Below are 24246 nucleotides of genomic sequence, written 5' to 3' on the forward strand. Positions count from 1 at the left end.
TTCCACTTCAGCATCTCACAGTTTATTTAAACATCACTCCCAGACACATACGGGGGCTGTATATGCTCCCCATCATCACACAGCAGCACACACTCCACACCAGGCAAGAATCTTCACTTGACAAACGGCCTAGTGTTCTGAATGGGGGCAGCATCTTTCAAGGAGAACAGGAGGGCAAGAAAACATTTACACTCTATAGCATGATGATAAGGAACTTGAGACAGAGGACTTGCAAAACAACATTTCTGAACGATTATAATTGACAGAACAAGTTTCCCTTATTCTGCTTATTTTAAGTAGCTAATGTCTGTAAACTTGAACACCAACCCTGACTGACTGAGCAGTCTTGATTCTCTGTGTTTCCTTCCAGAACAGCGTCCAGCACTCTGCGGACGCTGAAGGTGGCTTCTTCAGCCGAGCCGACGTCCCGCGCGTTGTCCGCCACAGTGCCGCACCTCGCTGGTGCCCCAGGTCAAATACTCCGGTAGTCAGAGCCCCGGGCCACGATGGCAGCGGCTGCCCACTCCACGGAGAAAAATGAAATGGTCCCAAAGAATCCAAATATCACCATGACCAGGAGTTGCCAGTGAAGGAGAAGGTAGTTACTGTAGAAAAATGCCACGGCTGCGCAGATGGACTGAGAGGAAACAGAACGGGTCAGAAGACGCCCTCAGGCGACCCCACTGCTCCCCAGCAAGCCCCGCCACCCTCTGCCCGGATGGGACTTTATCAGCCACCAGGTCACAGATGCGCACCCTACATTCCGGCGGAGAGCTGGCAGCTCAGGCAAGCGGAAATGTTATTCTAAATAGGATTTTGCAGGGTGCCTGCGTGGCTCAGTCAGTCAAACATCTGCCTCTGGCTCAGGTCATGATCCTGGGGGCCTGTGATTGAGCCCCACATCAGGCTCCCTGCTTGGCGGGGAGCCTGCTTCTCCCGCTGCCCCCCACCACACTCATGTGGGCCCACTTGCTCTCAGTCTCAAATAAAATCTTTTTTTTTCTTGAGATTTTATTTATTTATTTGTCAGAGAGAGAGACACACACACACACACACAGAGCACAAGCAGGAGGAGTGGCAGGCAGAGGGGGCGGGAGAAGCAGGCTTCCCACTGAGCAGGGAGCCCGATGTGGGACTCGATCCCAGGACCCCAGAATCATGACCCGAACCGAAGGCAGATGTTTAACTAACTGAGCCACCCAGACGTCCCTCAAATAAAATCTTTAAATAAATAAATAAAATAGTATTTTTGTGAGAAACTGAGTAATAAAATAACGTACACACCCAGTCAGAAATGCGCTCGTCTACAGGACAAAGGGACTCTGGTACCTAAGGCAGGAAGCCTCTAATCTGCACACTAAAACCAGAACAGCAAATCTCTTGCACTAGCGGGGGTGGGGGGGATCAGGCCCCGTCGCTGCTTCCACAGTCCAATCAGAAATACTTTCAAGGATGCCCCTGACTCTCGTTTCAGAACCATCGAGAAAACAATGTTAAAGCACTTTAAAAAAAAAAAAAAAAAAAAAAAAGGAGCCCAGGAACCTGGCATCAGCCCCGCCGGAAGGGGAGCTCACCTGCACAAATTTGAAGACGGCAAAGGCCGGCGCGCTGTCTTCGGAGTAGAGGAAGCCCAAGATACTAAGCAACTGGGTATTGAAGCAGCTGTCCCCAAGGCCCAGCAGGAAGCTGCAGAAGATGGCGACTTCTTTGCTGCACAAACGGGAAAATGAATTTCGAACGAGCACTCTTAACAGTATGTGTTAGAGCCCTTTCCAACGTCAGAGCATTCCCCTACAGGAGCATTTCGCTTTCAAGGCTTAAACACTATGAAATAAGAAGAAATCAACACTGGATGCTACAAAGTAAAAATTTATGCTCAAATGCACTCACCTGCACAGTCCAAGCCAAGTCTGGTCTATGAACTGGGTTGGGGCAGGGCCCCCCCACCTCGCCCCGGATGGTGTGTCTGGGCATTAAGGTATCCATCTATAATGGATTTGAGTTGAGTGCAGGGAAGTAAGATCCTCGAAATGGACATAACCAGCTGTGAATGAACAGGATGGCCTATCCCTTCCCCACTGTTCACTGCTCAGAGAGCAGCTACAGGATCACATCGGATACTTGTATGTCCTTTCACAGATCAAAAAAAGCATTTAGTGGGCCAAAAGGTTAAAACTAACAATTGCAGGGTGCCTGGGTGGCTCAGTGGGTTAAGCCGCTGCCTTCGGCTCAGGTCATGATCTCAGGGTCCCACATTGGGCTCTCTGCTCAGCAGGGAGCCTGCTTCCCCTTCTCTCTCTCTGCCTGCCTCTCTGCCTACTTGTGATCTCAGTCAAATAAATAAATGAAATCTTAAAAAAAAAAACAACAAAAAAAACTAACAATTGCAAAAATAACTTGGGATTCTCCATGAACTCTGATTTAAAATAATCAACATTTGCCAGAGGACCTTATAAAGAAAACAGAATTTCAGAAAATGATTAACTGCTCCATTATGAACATTTAGCCACCATTACCTCCCATCCTTCCTTAAATTACTAGAAAAATGACAGTCACTATACCTGGATTTGATGTAAGCGCTGCTATCGGTCCCTTCAACGGGAGCAATAGGAGCATCCCCAGGCATGTTGAGAAATATCAAATAAAAAGCTATAAAATGCACCAGGATGCCCAACAACACAACCGGATTTCTACCAAAACGATTATTCTTGCTCAGCAGACCAAAGAGGCTTCCACCTACAGAACCAATGAAGTAGAGAACAGAAAAACACAAGGCCAGATTAATAAATTGAAATTTTGGTTCTTTGAAAAAGATAAAGAAAACAGAGCATCCAACAACTAGTTTAATCAAGGGGAAAGCAAGCACAAATGTTAAAAATAAAAAATAACCACTGAAACAGAAGAAATTTCAAGAATCAGAATAGACTCCAAGGTCAGTGTGGTAACAGGGAGTGGATTCAGCCCCTGCCTGAAAAAAAATGTACAACAAATATGATGCAGTAGTTTTGAAGACACGAGACATCGGATGAGAAAGGGCAGTGATCTCTGCGACAGAAGGGAAGGAGGGGAGCCCGGCTACTGCCCAGCTGCTGGTCTACAGAGAAGCTGAGGCTGGGCTGCAGGGGTGGGGGACGTGGGAGAGTGTAGGTGGAGCCCACAGCCCTCCCTGAATGGAGGGATACCTAGGTGGCTACAAAGTTCCAGAACAGGCTATGAGAAAGGAAAGCTGCACAGAGAGACAATTCCAAAGATCTACAGAGGGTTCCTCTGAGTCTTCCCTAAGTGCTGATCAGCACAGACTGTGAGTAAATTAGCAGAGAGCTGCAAAAGAACTGTCTAGAAGGGTTAGCTATATTAGATGTATTAAGACCCTGCCCTGGGCTGGGGGCCTTGTCCCTCAAGCCAGACAGGACATCTCATGACTCAAAGGCACTGGGTGTGCACAGAAGGGTCTTTCCTCAAGAGTGAGGAATAATTAGCCCTCGTCTGAGCACTGCTTTGGTTCTGTGCAACAAACCTCAAAAGCCCCGAAAGAGTCCTACTGTTTCCAAGTAAGTGAACCACAGCCAAGAACAAAGCTGAAGAATATTTAGGGGCGCCTGGGTGGCTCAGTTGGTTAAGTGTCTGCTTTCAGCTCAGGTCATGATCCCAGGGACTGAGCCCCGCATCAGGCTCCCTGCTTAGCAGAGAGCCTGCTTCTCCCTCTCTCTCTGCATGCCGCTTTGCTTACTTGTGCTCTCTCCCTCTCTCTGTCAAATAAATAAATAAATAAATAAAATCTTAAAAAAAAAAAAAAAAAGAATATTTTTAAGAATACAAAACTATCCAGCGCCCCACCAGGCAGAGTCCACAAAGTCTGGTATCTCCAGTGCGACCAGGCAAAGCAGCAGGAAAGCATGACCCACCATGAGGAGAGAAAGCAGTCACACACGTGGAGGTGTCATAGGATCCAACAATTCCGGTGCTAGTTCCAGAACCCAAGGGAATGAAAACATAAATCCGGACAGCAACCGTACATACGTGTTCACAGCAGCATTAATTACACTGGCCGAAAAGTGGAAACAACCCAAATGTCCAGGGAATGACGAACAGCTAGGTAAAATGGGATAGATCCGTACAATTAAATATTATCTAGTCATAAGAAAGGATGCTGCTGGTATGTGCTAGAACGTGGAGGAACCTTGGAAACATTATGCTAAATGAAAGAAGCCAGAGCTAAGGGACCATGAGTCCTGTGACTCTGTTCATATGAAAAGTCCAGAGTAAGCAAATCCGGAGAGCAAGGACATTAGCAGTTGTCTGGGGAAGGGCAAGAAACAGTTTCTAAAATTAGACTGCAGGGATGACTCACAGCCCTGTGGGTGTGACGAAAAACACTGACCCGTACACTTTAAGTGGGTGACATACATGGCACGTGAGTGATAGTTCAATAAAGCTCTCCAAAGAAATTTAAAAACCCAGAACTGTCGCAGATATGAGAATGAGCAAAAACATTAAGACGATTACTCTAACTACATTCCACAGGTTCAGATACATATAAACAGCCGGTACAGATCGCGAGGTATGCGCAGTAAAGGAAGGAACAGAAACCACAGAATTCTGCTCTCCCGGTCGTGCTGACCACCACCGGCCATTCCAAGGGTCCTACGGGTTTTTAGCATCTGTCTTCTTCCCTCAGCCATAAGCTCCAGGTGGGCAGGGAGTCTCTTATTCATACAATGGATGCATAGTAAGTATCTGACAAACTGGAAAGTTCCTCCTACAGGACAATATCCAACACACACTCCCGGCATGGAACCCGCGTTGCTGACCGAGGGCTACCCGCAGCTGTGCCGGGCCCCGGGAGGGGTACGCAAGTGTTCAATCACTACCTCGTACACCGGAAACTCATATTACATTGTACATTAACTAGAATTTGAATAAAAAACATTAAAAAAAAAAAAAGAGGAATACCTACTGTGCTACAGAAAAAAAGATTGGTCTTTTTGCTTGTTGGGCCTCCTGCCCACTTCCTGGCACAGAGCTGCTCCTAGAACCCGGCGCACGTCCTCAGGGTCCGGTGTGTCTCCTGGTTGTTCTCCACTACTCCCTTCTGACCACACCAGAGTTTATACAAATGAGGTGATCCCTGAGGGGTGTGGGGTGGTGCAGCTAACTTCAGGATGGGGGCTGGTTGCCAGAAGGACCAAGGCATGCTTAGAGGATTGGAACCTTCAGCCCCGACCCCCAGACCTGGGGTAGGGGAAAGGGGTTGGAGATTGAGTTCAACTGTCATTAGCCAATGACCTCATCAACCCTTCCTCTGTAATGAAATGTCTGCACAAACCCCTAATGGATGGGTTTGGGAGAGCTACCCAGGTTGGCTGGGGAACACATCCACATACTGGGAAGGTACCATACGGGGCAGAGGTTCCTGCGCTCGGGACCCTCCTGGTCTCTACCCTGTGTGCTTCTTCACCTGCCTGTTCACCTGCATCCTTCATAAGCTTTAGTAGCACGTACAGCATTTTCCTGGGGGTCCATGGGAACCTCCAAACTTGCAACCACATCAGACAGAAGGTAGCCTGCGGACCCAGGACTTACGCGGGGCATCCAGCTTGCATCCAAGATTCAGAAGACACTTTCCCTAAGAATTTTAAGAGAAAAAGCTCGGAGAGACTACAAGCTTTCCTATGTATGGTTTTGACAGGGAATTAGATGGCAAACATCTCATAGTTATCTTAGAACAATGATAATTAAAAAAAAAAACAACCCCAAAGACCTACCTGTCTGGGTAAAAATAAGCAAGGAAATTAAAATTCAAGGACAGAGAGGTGAAGTACACTTACAATACGTATGATAACAACAATGAACTGATTTCACACAGGAACATTTTTTCAGACCAACCTAAGATTTCTCCAATGCCAATGAAAATGCCAGAAAGTCCAATAAGGCTTTTCTCTTCCGTTCCGAATTTATTTACAGCACCAATACACGTTCCATAGACACCAGAGAAGAAAGTCAATTCCAGACCTTTAGGAAAAAAGCGGATTCAATTACACATTCACAATCTCCATTCCTGGTTCCTCTTCATGGCTGGTGGTATTTGAGCTATATACACGTACACAGTAAAACTCACTCGGCCTGATGCGTTACTCCCCACAAGCAGAGGGGTCTTAATGCTGTGTGGCTGATGAAACGGAATTAGCCACAAGATGGCAGTTGCCATGTGTTTCAGATAAGAATACACAACTCAAATAAGCAAACCCTTTACACTTTCTGTTAGAAACCGTCCTTTGGGAGTGCCTGGGTGGCTCAGTCATTAAGCATCTGCCTTTGGCTCAGGTCATGACCCCCAGGGTCCTGGGATCCAGCCCGGCATTGGGGTTCCTGCTCCTCAGGAAGCAGTTTCTCCCTCCCCAACTCCCCCTGCTTCTGCTCCCTCTCTTACTGTGTCTCCCTCTGTCAAATAAATAAATAAAATCTTTTTTAAAAGAGAGAGAGAGAGAGAGAAACTGTCCTTTGGGGCACTGGGTGGCTCAGTCTGTTGAGCATCTGATTCCTGATTTCAGGTCAGGTCATGGTCTCAGGGCTGTGGGATCGAGCCCCAGGACGGGCTCGGTGCTCCGTGTGGATTCTCTCGCCCTCTGCCCCTCCCCCTTGCTCGTGCTTGTGTGCATACGCACGCATAAGCAGGCTCTCTCTCTCTCTCTCAAATAAATTAATCTTACAAACAAACAAAATGATCCTGTGTGGATATGGGACGGACAGAGGACGGTACACATGCAAGTCTGTAATGGTGATTTTTAAAGCACTGTGACCGTATTAGTTGCTCTCCAAGGTTAACCGGAAGTGGGTTTGGAAAACCAATGCATGCTATCCTCCTCTGCTTAAGGGCAAAATGTCTTCATTCAACTCTTTTTCCCAGAAAAGGAAGTTTTAAAAATTAGGGCTAAAAAAATTAAGGTCAATCAGTAGAGGACCTCATTCCTTAATGCTACCAAAACTTAAGTGAATTTTAAAGATGTCTGCCATTCATTCTATTTCTCAAAAAAAGATGTTTATACCTGAAAGGTAAATAAAGGCATAAGTAACATTGGCCCATTATAGCTTTTTTTTTAACATGACAGCACTTTTTTTTTTTTAAAGATTTTATTTCAGAGAGAGAGAGAGTGCACATGCACCCAAGTGTGAATGGGGGAGGGGCAGAGGGAGAAGCAAACTCCCTACGGAGCACAGAACCCTAGCGCCCTTGATCCCAGGACCTAAGCTGAAGGCAGATGCTTCACCGACTGAGCCACCCAGGCACCTCGACATAATAGCACTTTTTAAAAGGAAATTTCCTTATCATTCTGAAGATCCGAGAGTGCTCCAGAGCCACCAGGAAACCACAGAGCTCATTCCATTTCATTAGAAAGTGTATGAATCCACTCAGTTATTTTCTGCAGAGCTCCACTTTGCCCTAAAATCACTGGTTGTGGGGCACCTGGGTGGCTCAGTGGGTTAAAGCCTCTGCCTTTGGCTCAGGTCATGATCTCAGGGTCCTGGGATTGAGCCCCGCATCAGGCTCTCTGCTCAGGAGGGAGCCCGCTTCCCTTCCTCTCTCTCTGCCTACTTGAGATCTGTCAAATTAAAAAAAAAAAAATCACTGGTTGCAATGCCTCCCGGGGTCAACACTTTGGTAGAACCCTCCCACGCTGAATTTGCGCTGGCCCTATGACATGCTTCCACCACTGAAACGCAGTCCAAGTGACACCGGGCTCAAGCCTTCGGAAAGTCTGGTTGGTTCTCCTTTTGTTCTTTTTGGAGCCCCTAAGCAATCTGGCCTTCCTGCTGGATCGGAAGGAAGGGACCACTTGGGAGGGGGCCACGCAGCCACAGAGACTACTGTGAACAAAGACCCAGCCTTGAACTTGACCCCTTCAGACATGCAAAGGAAACTATCCAGAAGCTGTGACCCCAGCTGCCTCTACCAGCACCCAGAAGAGACCTCATTTAAGACCATCAGAAGAATCATTTAGCTGAGCCCCATCAGTGCGGAGAGCTGTGAGAAAGAATCACGTGGTGGTTGTTTTCAGTCCTCACAGTCATGACGCAGCCACAGAAAACCCAGGCCACTGTCAGCCCCGTTACCTGTATAGGCGGTCGTAATACTAAGGAGCAGCATCTCCTTGGTGACACATAACTTCAGAGACTTTTCTGTAAGAAAGAAAACAATGCAAGAGTGCTTAATGGGATTTTAATTGCCCCATGATTCTAAAACACTTACTCAACCCAGACACCTCTTGTCGGTAACACCAGCAGACAGATCCAGTGGGACCGAGGTTAAGGATTCAGACGCTGAAGGGAAGAACTTAATCCGGCCGGTGAATAAAACGCTCTCTCCACCTGCTTCGCTACATCCTACAGTGCTGTTTTGCCCCACACATTCCCCAGCTTGAATCTAAAAAAACAACAATGGAACGGAGAAAAGAAACAAGACTGTGTCAACAGACTTGAGTGAAGGTTGGGCTAAGGGCGACCATGGCCGGCAGGGAGCTAACATCCCGGGGGAAGGAGTGAGTGCAGAGCGGCTTGACGAGTGGACTCCAGAGGACAACTGCCACCCAGGGAGACTGCCGACTGCACTGAGGCTGCCACACCACTTCCTGCGATTCTCAGTTCTCTGGATCTGGGGACAAAGAGTTAGCTCGGTGTATTTGCTTAGGACTGCTTTAACGTCTGTTTTCATGCTGTTCAATGTGGTGGAGATCTGCAGTGGGAAATGCGGTCTAGAATCTGCATATATATATATTTTTAAAGATTTTATTTATTTATTTGACAGAAGAAATTACAAGTACACTGAGAGGCAGGCAGAGAGAGAGAGAAGGAAGCAGGCTCCCTGCTGAGCAGAGAGCCCGATGCAGGACTCGATCCCAAGACCCTGAGATCATGACCTGAGCCGAAGGCAGCGGCTTAACCCACTGAGCCACCCAGGCGCCCCTAACAATTGCATACTTTAACCATCTTTTTGAACCTGCTCCCATCTCATAGCTTAAGGTCACTTATCTAAACGAACAGTGGCTCCAGATTTTAGTTCTAACTCAACCACTCCCTACAAAAGTTACACAAGACACAAACGGTCTGTCCTGAATTTTGCCACATGCAGAACAGGGTATTTTTTTTCTCTAATCTCGTGGAAATACAGAGACTAAATGCAGTAAGACATTGTCACCATTTTCACGCATCTCCAGGAAAAAATATAGGATCAATATGAGGTTTAAAACAGTATTTTTCTTAAAGATTTTATTTATTTATTTGACAGAGAGAGATCACAAGTAGGCAGAGAGGCAGGCAGAGAGAGACGGGGAGGCAGGCCCCCCGCTGAGCAGAGAGCCCGATGCGGGGCTCGATCCCAAGATCCTGAGATCATGACCAGAGCTGAAGGCAGTGGCTTAACCCACTGAGCCACCCAGGTGCCCCTAAAACATTATTTTTAATAAAAAAAGTAATGACATTAGCAAAGTACATTTGCTTTTGAATAACCAGAAGATTAACAAAAAATTTTAAAATGTTGGGGCGCTTGGGTGGCTCAGTGGGTTAAGCCTCTGCCTTTGGCTCAGTGGGTTAAGCCTCTGCCTCTGCCTCATGATCTCAGGGTCCTAGGATTGAGCCCCGCATCAGGGTCTCTGCTCAGTGGGGAGCCTGCTTCCCCTCCTCTCTCTCTGCCTGCCTCTCTGCCTACCTGTGATCTCTCTGTGTCAAATAAATAAATAAATCTTTAAAAAAGATTTTTTTAAACATGATCTACAATGATACTATGACTGTGACCATATGTCATTACGTTTGTACAAAGCCACAGAATATACACCACCCGGAGTGCACCCCTGTGTGAACTGTGGACTCTAGGTGACGATGAAGTGTGAACGCAGCCTCAACCATATTGAAGGGGGACTTGGATAGTGGGGGAGGCTGCGTCTCTGTGAGGGTGAGGCGCACAGGGGAACTCTCCTCCTTCTCAATTTTGTTGTGACCCTAAAATAGCTCTAATGAGACGCTTGGGAGGCTCAGACAATTAAGTGTCTGTATAGGCGGTCGTAATACTAAGGAGCAGCACCTTCAGCTCGGGTGCTGATCCTGGAATCCTGGGATCAGACCCCACGTGGGGCACCCTGCTCAGTGGGGAGTCTGTTTCTCCTTCTCTCTTTGCCCCTCCCCCTTCTCCTTTTCTCTCTTGCTCACTCTCCCTCTCAAATAAATTTTTAAAAAAATCTAAAAAGATTCTAAAAAATGAAGTGCTTTAAAAACAATACGTCATCCATTTGCAGAAATAGATAAAGTGATCCTAAAATTCATTCAAGGGGCCCACTGTGGCCAAAATGATCTTGAAAAAGAACAAAGCTGGCGGGCTCACCCTTCCCAATGCCACAGCACGACGGTCATCAGCACAGCGTGCTACCAGAGTAAGGATAGACACGTGCATCCGGAAATGAACGCTCACATTTACTGTCAATTTTCGACCCGACACACTCCAGGGGGGTAAGAACAACAATCTTTTCAGCAGGACAAGCAGGTGGCCACATGCAGAGGAATGAAGTTGGACTCGCACCTCGCAACACACACAGCAAGGAACTTAGAAGAGATCCCAGACCTCAGTGTCGGGGCGGAGACTATAAAAGTCTTAGAAGACAACACAGGAGCAAATCTTTGTGACCTGGGCCAGTCAAAACCTTAGAACACCAAAAACACACGCAAAAGATAAAATGGATAAATCATGAGCCCTCGACAAAAATTCAGAACTTTTGAGCTTTAAGAGATACCACTGAGAAAATGAAAAGTCAACCTAAGAAATAGGAGAAAAGATTTGCAAATCATATGAGAGACTTTTATCTAGGGTACGAGAAGAATTTTTACAACTCGGCAATAAAAAAAGAACTCATAAAAAATGGGCAGAGGACCTGCGCAGACAGGTCTCCTGAGACGCAATACAAATGCCCCACGAGCATGTAGAAATAGGTTCCACGTCCTTAGCCATTCGCAAAACGCCAATCAAAACCACGAGACACCACTTTACACCCACAGGGACAGCTATCCTCTGAAAGACAGATAAGAGCTCAAGAAGTAGAGAACCTGGAGAAACTGGAACCTTCAGATACGGCTGATGGGACCGTAAAATGGTGCAACCACTCCAGAAGACATCTGGTGGTTCCCGGAGGGTGAAACACGGCGACCAGAACACACAGCAATCCTGCGGCTCCTAGGCGCCTACGGAGATGTGCAGATGTACAGCCACACAAAAACCCATGCACAGGGCGCCTGGGTGGCTCAGCTGGTTGAGTGACTGCCTCAGCTCAGGTCATGATCCTGGAGTCCTGGGATGGAGTCCTGCATGGCTGGAGAGGGTGTCCCCGCTCTGCAGGGGGTCTCCTTCTCCTGACCTTCCCCCTCTCATGCCCGTTCTCTCTCATTCTCTATCTCAAATAAATAAGTATTTAGAACAAAACAAAACAAAACAACCTGTCCACACATGTTCACAGCAGCATTATTCATGATGCCTACAAACAACCCATTCTGCAGAACATGCTAGAACACGGATGAGCCTCGAAACCGTGACTGTAAGTAAAACCAAAGCCAAGAAATAGGTCATAGAAAAGCACACAGAGTCCGACTCTATGTATACAAAATGACCTCCAGGATAGGCAAGTCCGGAGAAAGAAAGCGCATTAATGAGAGCCTGGGGTGCGGGATGGGGGGGGTGGGGAGGAAATGGGCAGTGAATGCTGACAGGGACATCAGTTCCTCCTGGGCTGAGGAGCAGGGCCTATAATGGACTGTGGTGACAGATGAAGAACCCCGTGTATGTACTAAAGGCCACTGAATTGTCTACTTTAAATGGGTGATCAGACAGCACGTGAATTATATTCAGTAAACCTGTTCTATTAGGAGAAAAAAATACCACCTAACAGCTTAATGGATCCCCTTGCAGACTTAAAACAATGTTCGACAGAAACAAATTTCATTACGTATACAATTTCAAAATTTGTTTTCACGTAAGAGAGCAAATATGTTCTAACATCATCGAGCTCATTTTAATGGCCAAGATAATCTACCGTACAGATGTACTGAGGCCTTATAGAGAAATATTTCAATTACTTTCAGTTTCTCCCTAATAGACACCTCTTAACCATTAAATCTTGATAAAAATTCTTAAATTATTCCCTGAGGATAGTCCTGTTAGTGGAATTGCCGGGGTAAAGGCACAGACATTTTAAGGCTCCTGAGAACTGGCCGACTAATGGCTCTTCAGAAAATAACACAAATATATATTCCCATCAGCAAGGTGGTCTTATGCATAGAAACACCTACTCCCCATAACACGGACCATTAATTTTTTATCTTTTGAAATTTGATGGAAAACTTTCAAACCTGTATTTCTTAGACTTAAACAAACACCTTCCCTGCCATTTCAGCTCTATTAAGTTGCTTTGACAAAGGTTCACAGTTTAAGCCACGAAAGGGCCTTCTTTTTCCTTATCGTCTGAGTGACCTGCCTTAGAAGCTTCTCCAGTTACTTTTCTAGTTGCATTTCTACGTTGAACCCACCCGGAATGCCAGGAGATACGACATTTGAGTCTCTCTTCCTACACAGTCCACTCCTTAACTTTGCTTATTTAAGAGTCTTTTATTGTATTTATTGTACTGTGGACGTGGGGCTGATTCTAGAATCCAGTTCCACGGCTCTTTCTATCCCAAAGTGTTCAAATGAACTCACAGTCGACTTTAATATTCATTAGGGAAAGTCCTCCTCCTTTTCAAAAAGTTCCTGGGCTATTCTGATTTATTCTTCCAGATCGACTTTAGGACTGCTTCAGGACCAAAAGATAAATTTTAAAGAATTCTAGAATCCCATGAAGCATACACACTCAGTTGAGGAATGAGGTGCTTTTCAGATAACCAGGAGCCTTTCCCATACAACACGCATCACAGCGTCGACAGAAGGAATGTGATGACTGAGAATAAATGAAACACAGCCCCCCACGCTGCCCCCCACCAAGACAGACGGTTTACTTAAAGCTTAGACAGTCTTCTTCCTTCCTGTCTTCTCTTTGACTTCCTTGGTACATCATTACCTTCCGTTGCTCCCCAGGGCCCAGCAACCAGCTCCTAAATCTGCCTGCCCTGTAACACCTTACACGCCCCTTATCTTTTTGGCTGCTCCTTCTTTCTCCCCATTCAGACGAGACAGCTCAACATCCTATCACTCCCACACCCTCCTGAGCAACCAACTAGTTCCGCGTGGAACTAGTTGGCCCCCATTGTGTTAGTGCCCCATTTTAATGACAGAGAAGTTGAGGCAAGGTCTGTACACTGGGGAAGGACATCATGAATCTGGTTACTATCCACAGCAGCCAGGCAGAGCAGGTTCCACAATGGTGCAGAGAGGCCGTATAAGCCTCACCAAGGCCGGATGGACCATTCCATAAGCCTGGGGTCATCAATCTCCCTTTTCCTTGACTCCATGGCTCACCGGTAAGCCAATGTTGCTTTCTAGGCCAAGAAGGGAACAATAAGAAGTGAGTATCTATGAAAGGACTCACTAAAAAATATTAAATGCCATCATATATGGTTAAATCGAGGGGCATCTGGGTGGCTCAGGTTGGTTAAGCGACTGCCTTTGGCTCAGGTCATGATCCCAGGGTCCTGGGAATGAGTCCTGCATTAGGGTCTCTGCTCAGTGGGGAGTCTGCTTCTCCCCCTGCTTGTTCTCTCTCTTTCAAATAAATAAAATCTTAAAAAAATTTTTTTTTTAATCTTAAAAAAATAATGGTTAGATGGAGACTTCCGTGGGTTTGTTTAGTTTGAGTCCTTTCCCATCTGGTCCCTCTGATCAATAAAGAGCCTGTGACAAACAAGTTTCTAGGCCCGTAAAGCTGAAAGACCTTCGACTGTGGTGACCTCCCGTCCTGCTGGGGGACAGTCAGGCTGCATCCTTTTTAATTACAGCATATCATTAAGAATGTGTTCCTAAGGGGGCGCCTGGATGGCTCAGTTGGTTAACCATCTGCCTTCAGCCCGGTTCTTGATCCCAGGGTCCTGGGATCGAGCCCCACGTGGGGCTCCCTGCTCAGCAGGGAGTCTGCTTCTCCCTCTGTCCCTCCACCGGCTCGTGCTCTTTCTCTCTCTCTCTCTCTCTCTCTCTCTCAAAAACAAATAAAATCTTAAAAAAAAACAAAAACAAAAAACTGGTCCTAGGGGCGCCTTTGTGGCTCAGTGGGTTAAACCTCTGCCTTCTGCTCAGGTCATGATTTCAGGGTCCTGAGATCGAGCCCCGCATCTGGCTCTCTGCTCAGCAGGGACCCTGCTTCCTCCTCTCTCTCTGCCTACCTCTCTGCCTACTTGTGATCGCTCTGTCAAATAAATAAATAAAATCTTAAAAAAAAAAAAAAAAAAAAACCTGGTCCTGAAACATAAGAAATACATGTAACAGAAGCCCGATTAAATAGCCTGAACGATAAGATGTTATATATTCGAAACTCAGACTACCACACCCATAGCCTTTTCTAAAAAAGGACCACAGGAATTCTTGGCTAGAAGTTGGGTGCTTTGTATCCTCTGACTCAGGCCATGGCTGATTAGATGAAGAATTTGCATCCAAGCCCAAGGCATCCTGTAGACTCCCCACAAGCACAGAGCGAATAAGGCCAAAGGGCTTAACTGAAACAACACGGGCCCTAAAAGGCTGTCCCCCACAAGACAGCGGTCAGATTCTCTCTCCTTGGGAGACAAAGAGGCCGAGAGAGCTGGGGCAGAAGCAGAGAACTGGCCCCCATCAGGCCCTACGAGAACCGGAAGCCATGTTTGCCGGTTTCTGAAGGAACCGCAAGATGGCCGTTATGGGACTCACTGGCTTTGCCAGTGACACAGTTTGGGCTGGAATCCCAGCTCAGCAATGTCCCAGCTACCTGACCTTGGGTAGGTAATTTCTCTAAGCCTCGATTCTCTCTTCTATAAAATGCAGAGAATGGCAGGTGCGTGTTCTAGGGATACACACCTTTAGAATAACACAAAAAGAACACTGAGGAAAGAGCCTCCTGCCGTCGAGCGCAACTGTTCTCCCAGACTCGGTTCTGAGGAGTCGGTCTGTGTGTCCTCACTGCCTTGTAAAGCGCAGTCCGTGAGCAACCCGCACCTCCCCGCGTGTCCCTGGCCGGGCAGTCGGGCGGCCGGCCGGCCCGCGCACCCCCAGTTACAGAGACGCCGGGAAGACAAGCGGACTGCGGGGCCGCAGACCTGGAGAAACGAAAACACCGCAGGACCGGCGACCCAAAGCCACCAGGGAAAGGGGGAAGGCACATGTTGTGGCTGTTCCCAAGTAGATGTTGTGGCTGTTCCCAAACAGCTCTTACATTTCAGACACAGAAAATACTTACTGAATGCATCCACTGCTTTTCCCATAGTGCTCTGGGCAGACCTGGAAAAATAAAACAAAATATCAAAGCGTTTTCCCCTGAAAAACTGAAGAGAGAACCAAAATGCTATCATACTTTCATGGATGTTCGTCAAAGCTCCGTCCTCTACGTGGTCTGGCAAACGCTGCCATTGCCCGAGACGCTCCTCGCTCCGGGGTGTCCTTCCAGGACCCCATCCTTGCCTCGGAGAACAAGGGCCACCTGGGTGACCCTTTATTCACAGCTGAACACCGTTCCCTCAAACTCGGCTGAGAGCACACACCCACACGTGTCCTCAGAAAGGCTACTTCAGGCAGGACAGAACTCTCCTCCACCCTGCTATTCCCATACGGTCAAGACCCCTTGGGAGAACTCGATCTCCCTCCACTCGGACTCCTTCAAAACGAAGTTGGGCGGCGTGAAAACTCTTCAAATGCACCACCAGCCCCTGGGCTGCCAGCCGGGTGCGGGAGAAGCTGGGGGTCAGAGACGTGGGCTTCAGGGGTTTGCCACTTCTTCCTCGTACGGTTTTAGAGAAGTTATTGCTTGCCTCCAAGTTTCACTTGCCTGTTTATAAAACAGGGGCGCCACCACTTCACTGGAACGATGTAACGGGACCGTGTAGCCAAAATCAAGAGTCTGACACTTAACCAACGGAGTCACCCAGGCACCTCGGAACCGTACACTCTGAATGGGTAAACTGTATAGCGTGTGAATTATATCTCAATAAAAACTGTTTTTTAAAAAAAGATTCCTACTTCTCTCTCACCTACTAGAAAGCTCTACGAATACACGAACCTCTCTCTGTTTGTTCAACGAAACACCCTCCGGACAGAGCCTGGAACAGACGCTCAGATACAGACCCAGGGAGGGGGCGGAGGAGGGAGGCCAAGGAGGCAAAACCGCCAATGAAGGAATTCCTGGAGGCCGCCCAGCTCCCAGGGCCTCACGTGGGCCAATTATGCCTAAGGGGACGGCTCAGGCAGGACACTGAGCTACCGTTCTGCATCCTCAAATCATCTTCCGTAAGGACGTTAGTGGAATCCTTTAAATTCAGATCCTATTTTTTTCCTTCAATGGCTTTTTTTTTTTTTTTTTTTTTTTTGAGGCAGGTCGGGGCAGAGGGAGAGACTCTCAAGCAGACACCGCCCCCAACCCTGCTGAGAGTAGAGCCTGACATTGGGCTTGATCTCAGGACCCTGAGATCATGACCTGAGCCCGAAATCAAGAGCTGGATGCTCAGCTAAGCCACCCAGGCACGGCCCCTCTTCAACCTCTTCAATGGCTTCCAGTCACACCGAGAACAGAACCTGCGTCCCTGCACGGCCTCCCGGGACGGACTCCCTGCCCACTGCAGACACTCCCGCTTCCACTCCCTCCCTCCGCCTCCCTGCGGCCCTGGCACCCACCGCACCCCTTCCCACCACCTGGCCTTGGCCGTGGCCATCAGCGGCTCCTCCCTGCTCATGGGTCAGGCCTCAGGGAGCCCCCAGCCCTCCACCACCTCCCCCTTGCACTGCCTTCTTCGCACACACTTTGTGGTTTTACACCAGGACCGTCTACACCCCCTCTAAAATTAAGCTGCACTAAAGCAGGGACTTATCTGTCTTGTTCGCTGCCGTACCCCTCAGCTTTATAGGGGGGCTGGCGCAGGGTCTGTGCTCCTTATAGAATAAAGACAAGGAAGCTTTAAGTTTGGGAGACAAAATGCTAAAAGGACTAAGCAACACTGCTTCCTCAGTACTGCATCCCAGCAGTTACACAATCCTCTGTCCACGAATTCCCTGAGAACAGGGATGGCCTGTATCTGTCTGCACGGCACCAACACCGGACGCTGGCTAAACGAACCAGGGTTTTAGTTTCTGCTGAATCTGTGGTATTCACCTTCACAGAATGCTTCTCCAATATCTGTTAGCTTATGATTAAAAATACACACACATAGTTCACATTATGTATATGGACCAGAAATATATACCCATAAGTACATACATATTCAAACCAAAGGTGACTCTTCTCCTTTGCTTTATTTTTATTTTTTAAAATATTTTGTTTATTTATGTATGAGGACAGAGAGAGAGAGAGAGCACAAGCAGGGGGAACAGCAGAGGGAGAGGGAGAAGCAGGCTCCCCACTGAGTAGAGAGCCTGATGTGGGTCTCGATCCCAGGACCCTGGGATCACGACCTGAGCTAAAGGGAGACACTTAAGTGACTAAGCCACCCGGGTGCCCCTCTCTTTTGCTTTTAACAAACTTAGTGAAATTTTGAATGCTTAGTGATCCTCTGACCGGAGAATTTTAGGCCTTTTTGGGATTAACAAGGGAGCACAGCCTGCCTCTCTGCCTGCTTGTGATCTCTCTCTGTGTCAAATAAATAAATAAAATATTTTTAAAAAGAAAGAAAAGGTTGGGAATCTCTAAACTACATCCACTCAAAATATATTTTCAAATAAAAAGGAACATTGCCAACTTCTTACTCGTTGACTTCCAGGTCCTGGTCATCAGAGGACTCATCTTCTCCCAGGACATTTTCAGAATCTGGCTGCCGAATGAGAAAGAAAAGAACTGTCCCCACAAGGCTAATCACTGTCAGGGCAATAAACACTGTTCTTCGGTCACTCTCTGGAGAAAAAAGAAAGAAGAAAGCAGATAGCACTGGCCATGCAAACAGTTCGAGTTAGTGTGGTGTTTAAAACCATCCAAACGTTTCCTTGTTACATGTTTACTTTACTGCATTAGTGAAAATCTCAAACAAGAAACTCAACAGAATACCTTCACCTTTGTCCTTCAGTTAAAGTACTAATAAGCCAAAAGAAAAATGGCACAAGAAATTAATCATATTCTTTTAACCAAAGAAGTGCACAGACAAAACAAGGGTTCAAAAGTCTAACAAGCGACTGGCAAGCTTGTACACGGCATGACTTCCCCTATACCTTGAGCTGCTGCTCAAAGCAGAGTCAAAAACTAAAATCCTAGCTTAATAATATAAGCAAACTGTGAAGTGTGTAAACCTGGCGATTCACAGACCTGTACCCCTGGGGCTAAAAATACATTCTATGTTTATTTAAAAAAATTTAAAAATTATAAAATGGAAAAAAATAATATAAGGAAAAAAGTTACTAACTACTAAAATCTGAGAGGACTTAAGGCAGCAAGGTTCATTGGAACAATGTGAACAGAGCAATAATGGATCTTTTTGTGAAATTCTTCTTCCTTTTCAAACATGTGTGCATAAAGCAAAGCAAAAAGCACAAACCTGATATCTGAGTTTTCCCTTGCCAAGCAAAATAGATGTAGAGGTTTCCAAAGAACAAGCTGAGGGAAGAAAAGGGAGGACAGGATGTTGAGAATTTATTTCCATATTTATAGTTTTTACAGCGGTTTTTCCATTATTTGTTAAAAAGAGAGAGAAAAAGAGATTTTTTTAAAAGCATATATAATTTTTAAAGTCTCTACCTGCCCTGGATCATTTGAAAGTATCAACTCCGCCCTGACTCCTTCTAAAAAACTAACTGGCCCAAATGGAATTCGGTCTCCTGCTACCTGACCTGAATCAGAGCTGCCCTTCAAAGGCTCGACTCTCTTGGAAACATGTGATTTATTGGGACTCCGGAAATGACTACTTGGAAACAAGCTTATGCTACTTCTCCAGTTCTCTATTTTAAAGACTCTATGGCGGGGGTTGGGGTGGGGGGAATCCACGATTCAGTTACCTGCATCTAATCAGACACTTTAGCATACTTTCCCAGAAAAGGGATCATTCACTTACAGTTTGGTTTCTTAATACACACCCCCTTACAACTAAACATCTGTATTTATGAAGACTTATCAACACCACAATTTGGGGCAATAACCACGAGGGTAAAGCCTCAGGACAGATTCCACGAAAGAATGACCATTTTTGCTTTTTTACTTAGGAAATATATAACATGCTAGATCATTCAGCACTGATATAGTCTCACTTTCAAATTTTTAAAAATTCATTTATTTTTAAGTAATCTCTACACCCAACGTGTGGCTCCAACTCATGACCCTGAAATCAAGAGTCATATGCACCCCCCCACAACTGAGCCAGCCAGGTGCCCCTCATTTTTGAATTTTAATATATTTGTTCATAGTTATCAAAAGCTGCTCAGTGGGAAGGATGTGGTCTTTGGAATCCAGATAAGGATGGTTTAAATCAGATCAGTTACTTCACGTTTTAAGCCCGTTTTCTCATCTGTAGCACACAGATAATACCTTCTGGTCTCCCTAGGTGGTGAGGATTACTGAGATTTACTAAGGAAGCCAACGGTCCCTGCCTGAAATACAGCAGATACTAAATACATTACGGTTAATATGATTTTCTCTTTACTAATCGTGACTGCCGATGAGGCAGGTGCATGCCTTTCATGCAATTCTCTAAAACATTAACTCCGTATCATATGCAGCTAGGAAGTCAGGTCCTGGAACATGGAAGGATGCAATTTTCAACACAACAAAGATCTAAAAAGATGGTGTGACAACAGAATTAAAGGAAAGACTGAGCTCCAGGAGGATTATTACCTAGATTGTAAGAGTGCCCAGAAAATTCCACTGTTTCTCCCAATAGTATGCTCATCTGAATTTATTGTCAGGCAATTTCCTTGTGCTGTCCAAAGCACTGAAATTCAAACCAAAAGTTTGTCAAGGGAATGAGATCACTTGGCTTCTTCCCCCACAAAACACACGATACGCTTAAGTAAATCCCAGAAGACAGAGAAAATAAACATCAAGATACTTACCGGCAGCTGCAATTCCAATGAAAACAGAAGCTGTGTAGAAGGACCACGGGAGAGGCTGGATAAAAACGGCAATGTACATGCTAAAATGTAACAGGTCAACGCATTACGGTCAAACAATACCGCATAGAGAATGCCAGTTATGCCTTCTAGGAATCGGTTCTGATGATTCTTTTGTTTTAAAAGTCAACCTGGGGACGCCTGGGTGGCTCAGTGGGTTAAGGCCTCTGCCTTAGGCTCAGGTCATGATCTCAGGGTCCTGGGATCGAGCCCCGCATTGGGCTCTCTGCCTGGCGGGGAGCCTGCTTCCCCTTCTCTCTCTGCCTGCTTCTATGCCTGCTTATGATCTCTCTCTCTGGCAAATAAATAAATAAAAAATCTTAAAAAAAAAACAAAAACCCACAAAAGTCAACCTGTAAAGGACTTCTCCAGTATTGCAAAAAAAAAAAAAAAAAAAAAAAGGGACAGATGCGACCTACTCATTTCTTAATGTATTATTTCGAATTGGGTCAGACACTGAATAAGGGTTTGCAATCGGTCTTTGCCAATAGCTCAGCTTGTGCTGGGACTGCAGTTCTACAACCCAGAAGAAAAGCTTAGTTATCTCGGGTTGAATTCCTGCTAATCAACGTGATATAAAATAAGAGTATTTCACAGGAAGTTCTTTCCAAATCCCACAGAAAGAGATGTGGGGATACTATTTTTATGAAGAGTAAAATGAAAGGAAGTGGGCACACATGCCATCACACTGAAACAACATGGCATCTCTGGGCATCAAGAAGAGAACAAATCCCTAAAATACTGCCTGTCAACTATTCAATCCAAGTAGGCAATTTTTTTTTTTTAAGTAATCTCTGCACCCAAAGTGCGGCGTGAACCTACAACTCGGAAATCGAGTGTCACATGCCTTTCTGACTGAACCAGCCACGCGCCCCCAAGTCAGCAATTTCTTGTGAAAAGTTTACTACGTGCTTGGAAGGTGCTGAGGGAGTTTGGATTAAATGAAAGAAAATCACACTACTCACCTGTAAAATAAACCACTTGCAAACATAGAGAGCTGAGGTCCTATAATGGCAACCACTGATGGTGTAATCAAATTTGAAGCGGAGAACACGCCATAAATAATTGCCATGCTGTACACACAACACATAAAAGGGAAAAACAAAACCCTTGAATCACTGTCTCCAAAGTGTGTTTTTCCAAATCTGCTTAGAGTCTATAGATTTTTCTGTCATAAACCTTCATTTCTCTAGTTGAACTTAACGATAAGTCTGTCATTAAGCTGAATCCTACAGTGAGGTTTTCACGTACACAGAATCTTGAAGTCTCATCAAATTTCCCTTGGACTCAGCCTGCCTTGGACAACATGCTTTTAATGGAATGGTAATGCATAAAACCAGCTAACATGTAACCTGCAACAGACATCAAACCAAGTATTTTATGGATGTTTTCTTTATTAAATCTGACAGCTCTATAAAGTATTATTATTATCCTCACTCTACAGAAAAGAAAACTGAAACACGGAGGGGTTAAGGTACTTGCCACAAGTCCAGCTGGACAGCTGGGGGAAGAGTGAAGCCAGAATCTCATCCCTGGTGGTCTCGCCCCCGAGGCCACAGTCAACCAGTCTGCTCTACAAGTCAACCGGTCTGCTCTACAAGTCAACCAGTCTGTTCTACAAGTCAACCAGTCTGCTCTACAAACTTAGTTTACAACTCCTGGCAACTGCGTGAAATTTCCTAGTTATAAACAGCAGGCACAGAGTTATCACTCGCTTAAACCAGAACTGATTTAACTCAATCTAATCATCTCACTTGAACATTATTCAGCTACTATAGACCCAGCCCTAGAACACATGTCTTGTAGCAGTGTGATAAAACCATTTTGAGGGTCCTCAATTCATTCCCCAGACACTATCCACAAACCCAAAGTAAATTATTCTCTGACTTTTATGATCCTTTCAAACAGTAAAGGTTTGCTGGAATTGGAAGACAAAATAAAAACTGTAGTATTGTTAATTGCTTAAAAAATGGACATTAGCACCCCTTTATTCTGAAACGTCATATGTAAGATCAGGTTTAGCATAGGGAATAACCAAATAAGATGAATTGGGGGGGGGGGTATTGGTCAGCATCTAATGGTTAATTGCAAAGAAATTAAGAACCCATATGTGCTTCTATTCAAGTGTTTATATCCATGTGTGCATTACACTCCCAGCTTCAATCACAATGTACTAGTGACTCATGAAGGTCTTTTCACTTTATTATTTGTCTGTAAAAGTGGGACTAAACACCTTAACAAAAATCTAAAAGCTCCCGATGACAGCACGTTCATCACAAAATTACAAAGACAGGAGGGCTGATTCAAGAATCATATAAAACATCCTCTGTTTAGGATTGAGAAGATGTACTTATGACAACACTTGAGTGTTTATTAAACGCCAGGCGCTGTGCCAAGAGCTTCACACCCATTTTCTGAGCGAGGAAACGGCTCGCAGAAGTAACCTACCTAACGTAACGCAGTGTTAAACCATGAAACCAGGATTTCAAACCCAGTATTTAATTCCACATGACACCGAAACTCGCCATGTTTATTATGTTCTGCCAAACAGACCAGACACAGAGAAAAGGCAACCACTACGAATTCAATCACGGTATCATGGCCGGAGATTCTGATAAGATTTCGGTTAACTACTGTAATACAGGAAGGAAAGTCACAGGGTACCATACCTGGTATAGCCACTGCCGTGAAAGTCTGTGCTATTTAAGCTCCTGATGACAGTTTGCTGCGTGAAAGATAAAGCTAATCAATGAAAACATTTTGCAGTCTCCCTCCCCATCCCCACCGAAGTTTGTCTCCAAGAACTGAAAATGAAGCCCCCGGCAAAAACTCTAAAGATACTCAGTACTTCATGTTGAAAGTCAACTAGGAGACAAGAAGACGGACGACAGGGAAGGGGGAAAGATCAGCTGTAGCTATGCCTGGCGGTTCTTTTCTCCTCAATTCTCCCAGGACTCATGGAGCCCTTAATGCCGACAAGAAATAATAACACGTCACCCCCCAGGTCAACCAGAGGAATAAGCCGCACGGTTGAACTCCCCATCCCGGTACAATATTAGCAAGACCCGTCCGACACACGACATTGACCTGAGGCATAAAAAAACGAGGAAGGGCAGGCGGGGAGATAGAAGGCGCGACCTAAGCGCGCGGTTCGGCGCAATTCCTGATTATTGTCATTTTCGGAACGCGTTAGGAGAGGCACGGCCAAGGAGGGAGAACAGATCCCGACTCACCGCCACGTTTCCGCAAGTTTGAAAGGCGGTGAACATGAACATAAAGGCAACTCCTAAAATTATAATGTTGAAGAGCTTTTTAGATTCCGGGGACATGGTGGCTCGACTCGGCCGGGGGCCCGCAGCGGCCCAGGGCGGTCAGCTCTCCTCGGGGCGAACCCACTGACAATCCTGGGGAAGGAAGCGAGACGGTGAGAAGAGGAGGCCGATCCGGGGGCAAGGCTGCCAAGCTGTCAACTTCCAGGTCTTGGATCAGAATCGCGGGTCAGAGTGAGGTCCTCCCCGCGGGCAGTCAGGACATTCCTAGGAGCCGATCCGAGCAGAGAAGGGCCCGACCCCCGGAGAGGCGCCAATAATGTCGTGGCTCACGTTGGGGGGCCCGCGAGGGGGATCGGGGGCCGAGACCGAGGTGCAGCGGCCGGCGCGGCCCCGCCCGCCCGGCCCTGACTCACCGCGGGTCAGGCGACCCGGTCACCTGACCGCAGCCGCGGCCGGCCGCTGGGCCGGCTGGGAAATGTAGTCCTGTACAGCCCGAGACGCGCAGGCGCGCCGTGAGGGGAGGGGCGTCGAACCCGCGCCCCACCCCCCCCACCAAGGAGGAGCTTCAAAGCGGAACCCCGCCGAGAAATCGGGAACTGCCGGAGGGAACCCGGAGACGTGGTAGCGGGGCCTGAGAAGGCCGGAGACCGCGGGGCAAACGGGAGGAGGAGGAGAAGTACTCGCTCTGATAGAAGCGGGAACCTCCTGCTGAGGTCCGAGCGGAAAAGCTGCGTGGGGCTCGGATATTGG

General features: G+C 46.5%; 1 protein-coding gene across 3 annotated transcripts; it reads right to left on the bottom strand.

The window, feature by feature from the left end:
* Positions 1 to 24026, bottom strand: MFSD11 (major facilitator superfamily domain containing 11). Of its 3 annotated transcripts, XM_004748835.3 has the most exons (14): positions 23910 to 24026; positions 23458 to 23628; positions 22894 to 22949; positions 21190 to 21297; positions 20168 to 20247; positions 19950 to 20046; positions 18661 to 18719; positions 17882 to 18026; positions 15390 to 15430; positions 8113 to 8178; positions 5887 to 6012; positions 2562 to 2736; positions 1575 to 1710; positions 1 to 637 (listed from the first exon to the last, which is right to left on the bottom strand). In XM_004748835.3, exons 2-14 carry the CDS (start codon positions 23551 to 23553, stop codon positions 473 to 475), a joined length of 1350 nt encoding a protein of 449 aa, XP_004748892.1. In that variant the 5' UTR covers positions 23554 to 23628; positions 23910 to 24026; the 3' UTR covers positions 1 to 472. The 3 variants fall into 3 exon arrangements, with proteins under 3 accessions (XP_004748892.1, XP_004748891.1, XP_044941776.1); XM_004748834.3 differs by lacking the exon at positions 23910 to 24026 and having other exon boundaries at positions 23458 to 23903; XM_045085841.1 differs by lacking the exons at positions 1575 to 1710; positions 23910 to 24026 and having other exon boundaries at positions 23458 to 23903.
* Between the last annotated feature and the right edge of the window lie 220 nt (positions 24027 to 24246).

This window comes from Mustela putorius, unplaced genomic scaffold (assembly GCF_011764305.1).
Source record: "Mustela putorius furo isolate JIRA1106 unplaced genomic scaffold, ASM1176430v1.1 tig00000873_pilon_pilon_pilon, whole genome shotgun sequence".
NCBI classification, from domain to species: domain Eukaryota; kingdom Metazoa; phylum Chordata; class Mammalia; order Carnivora; family Mustelidae; genus Mustela; species Mustela putorius.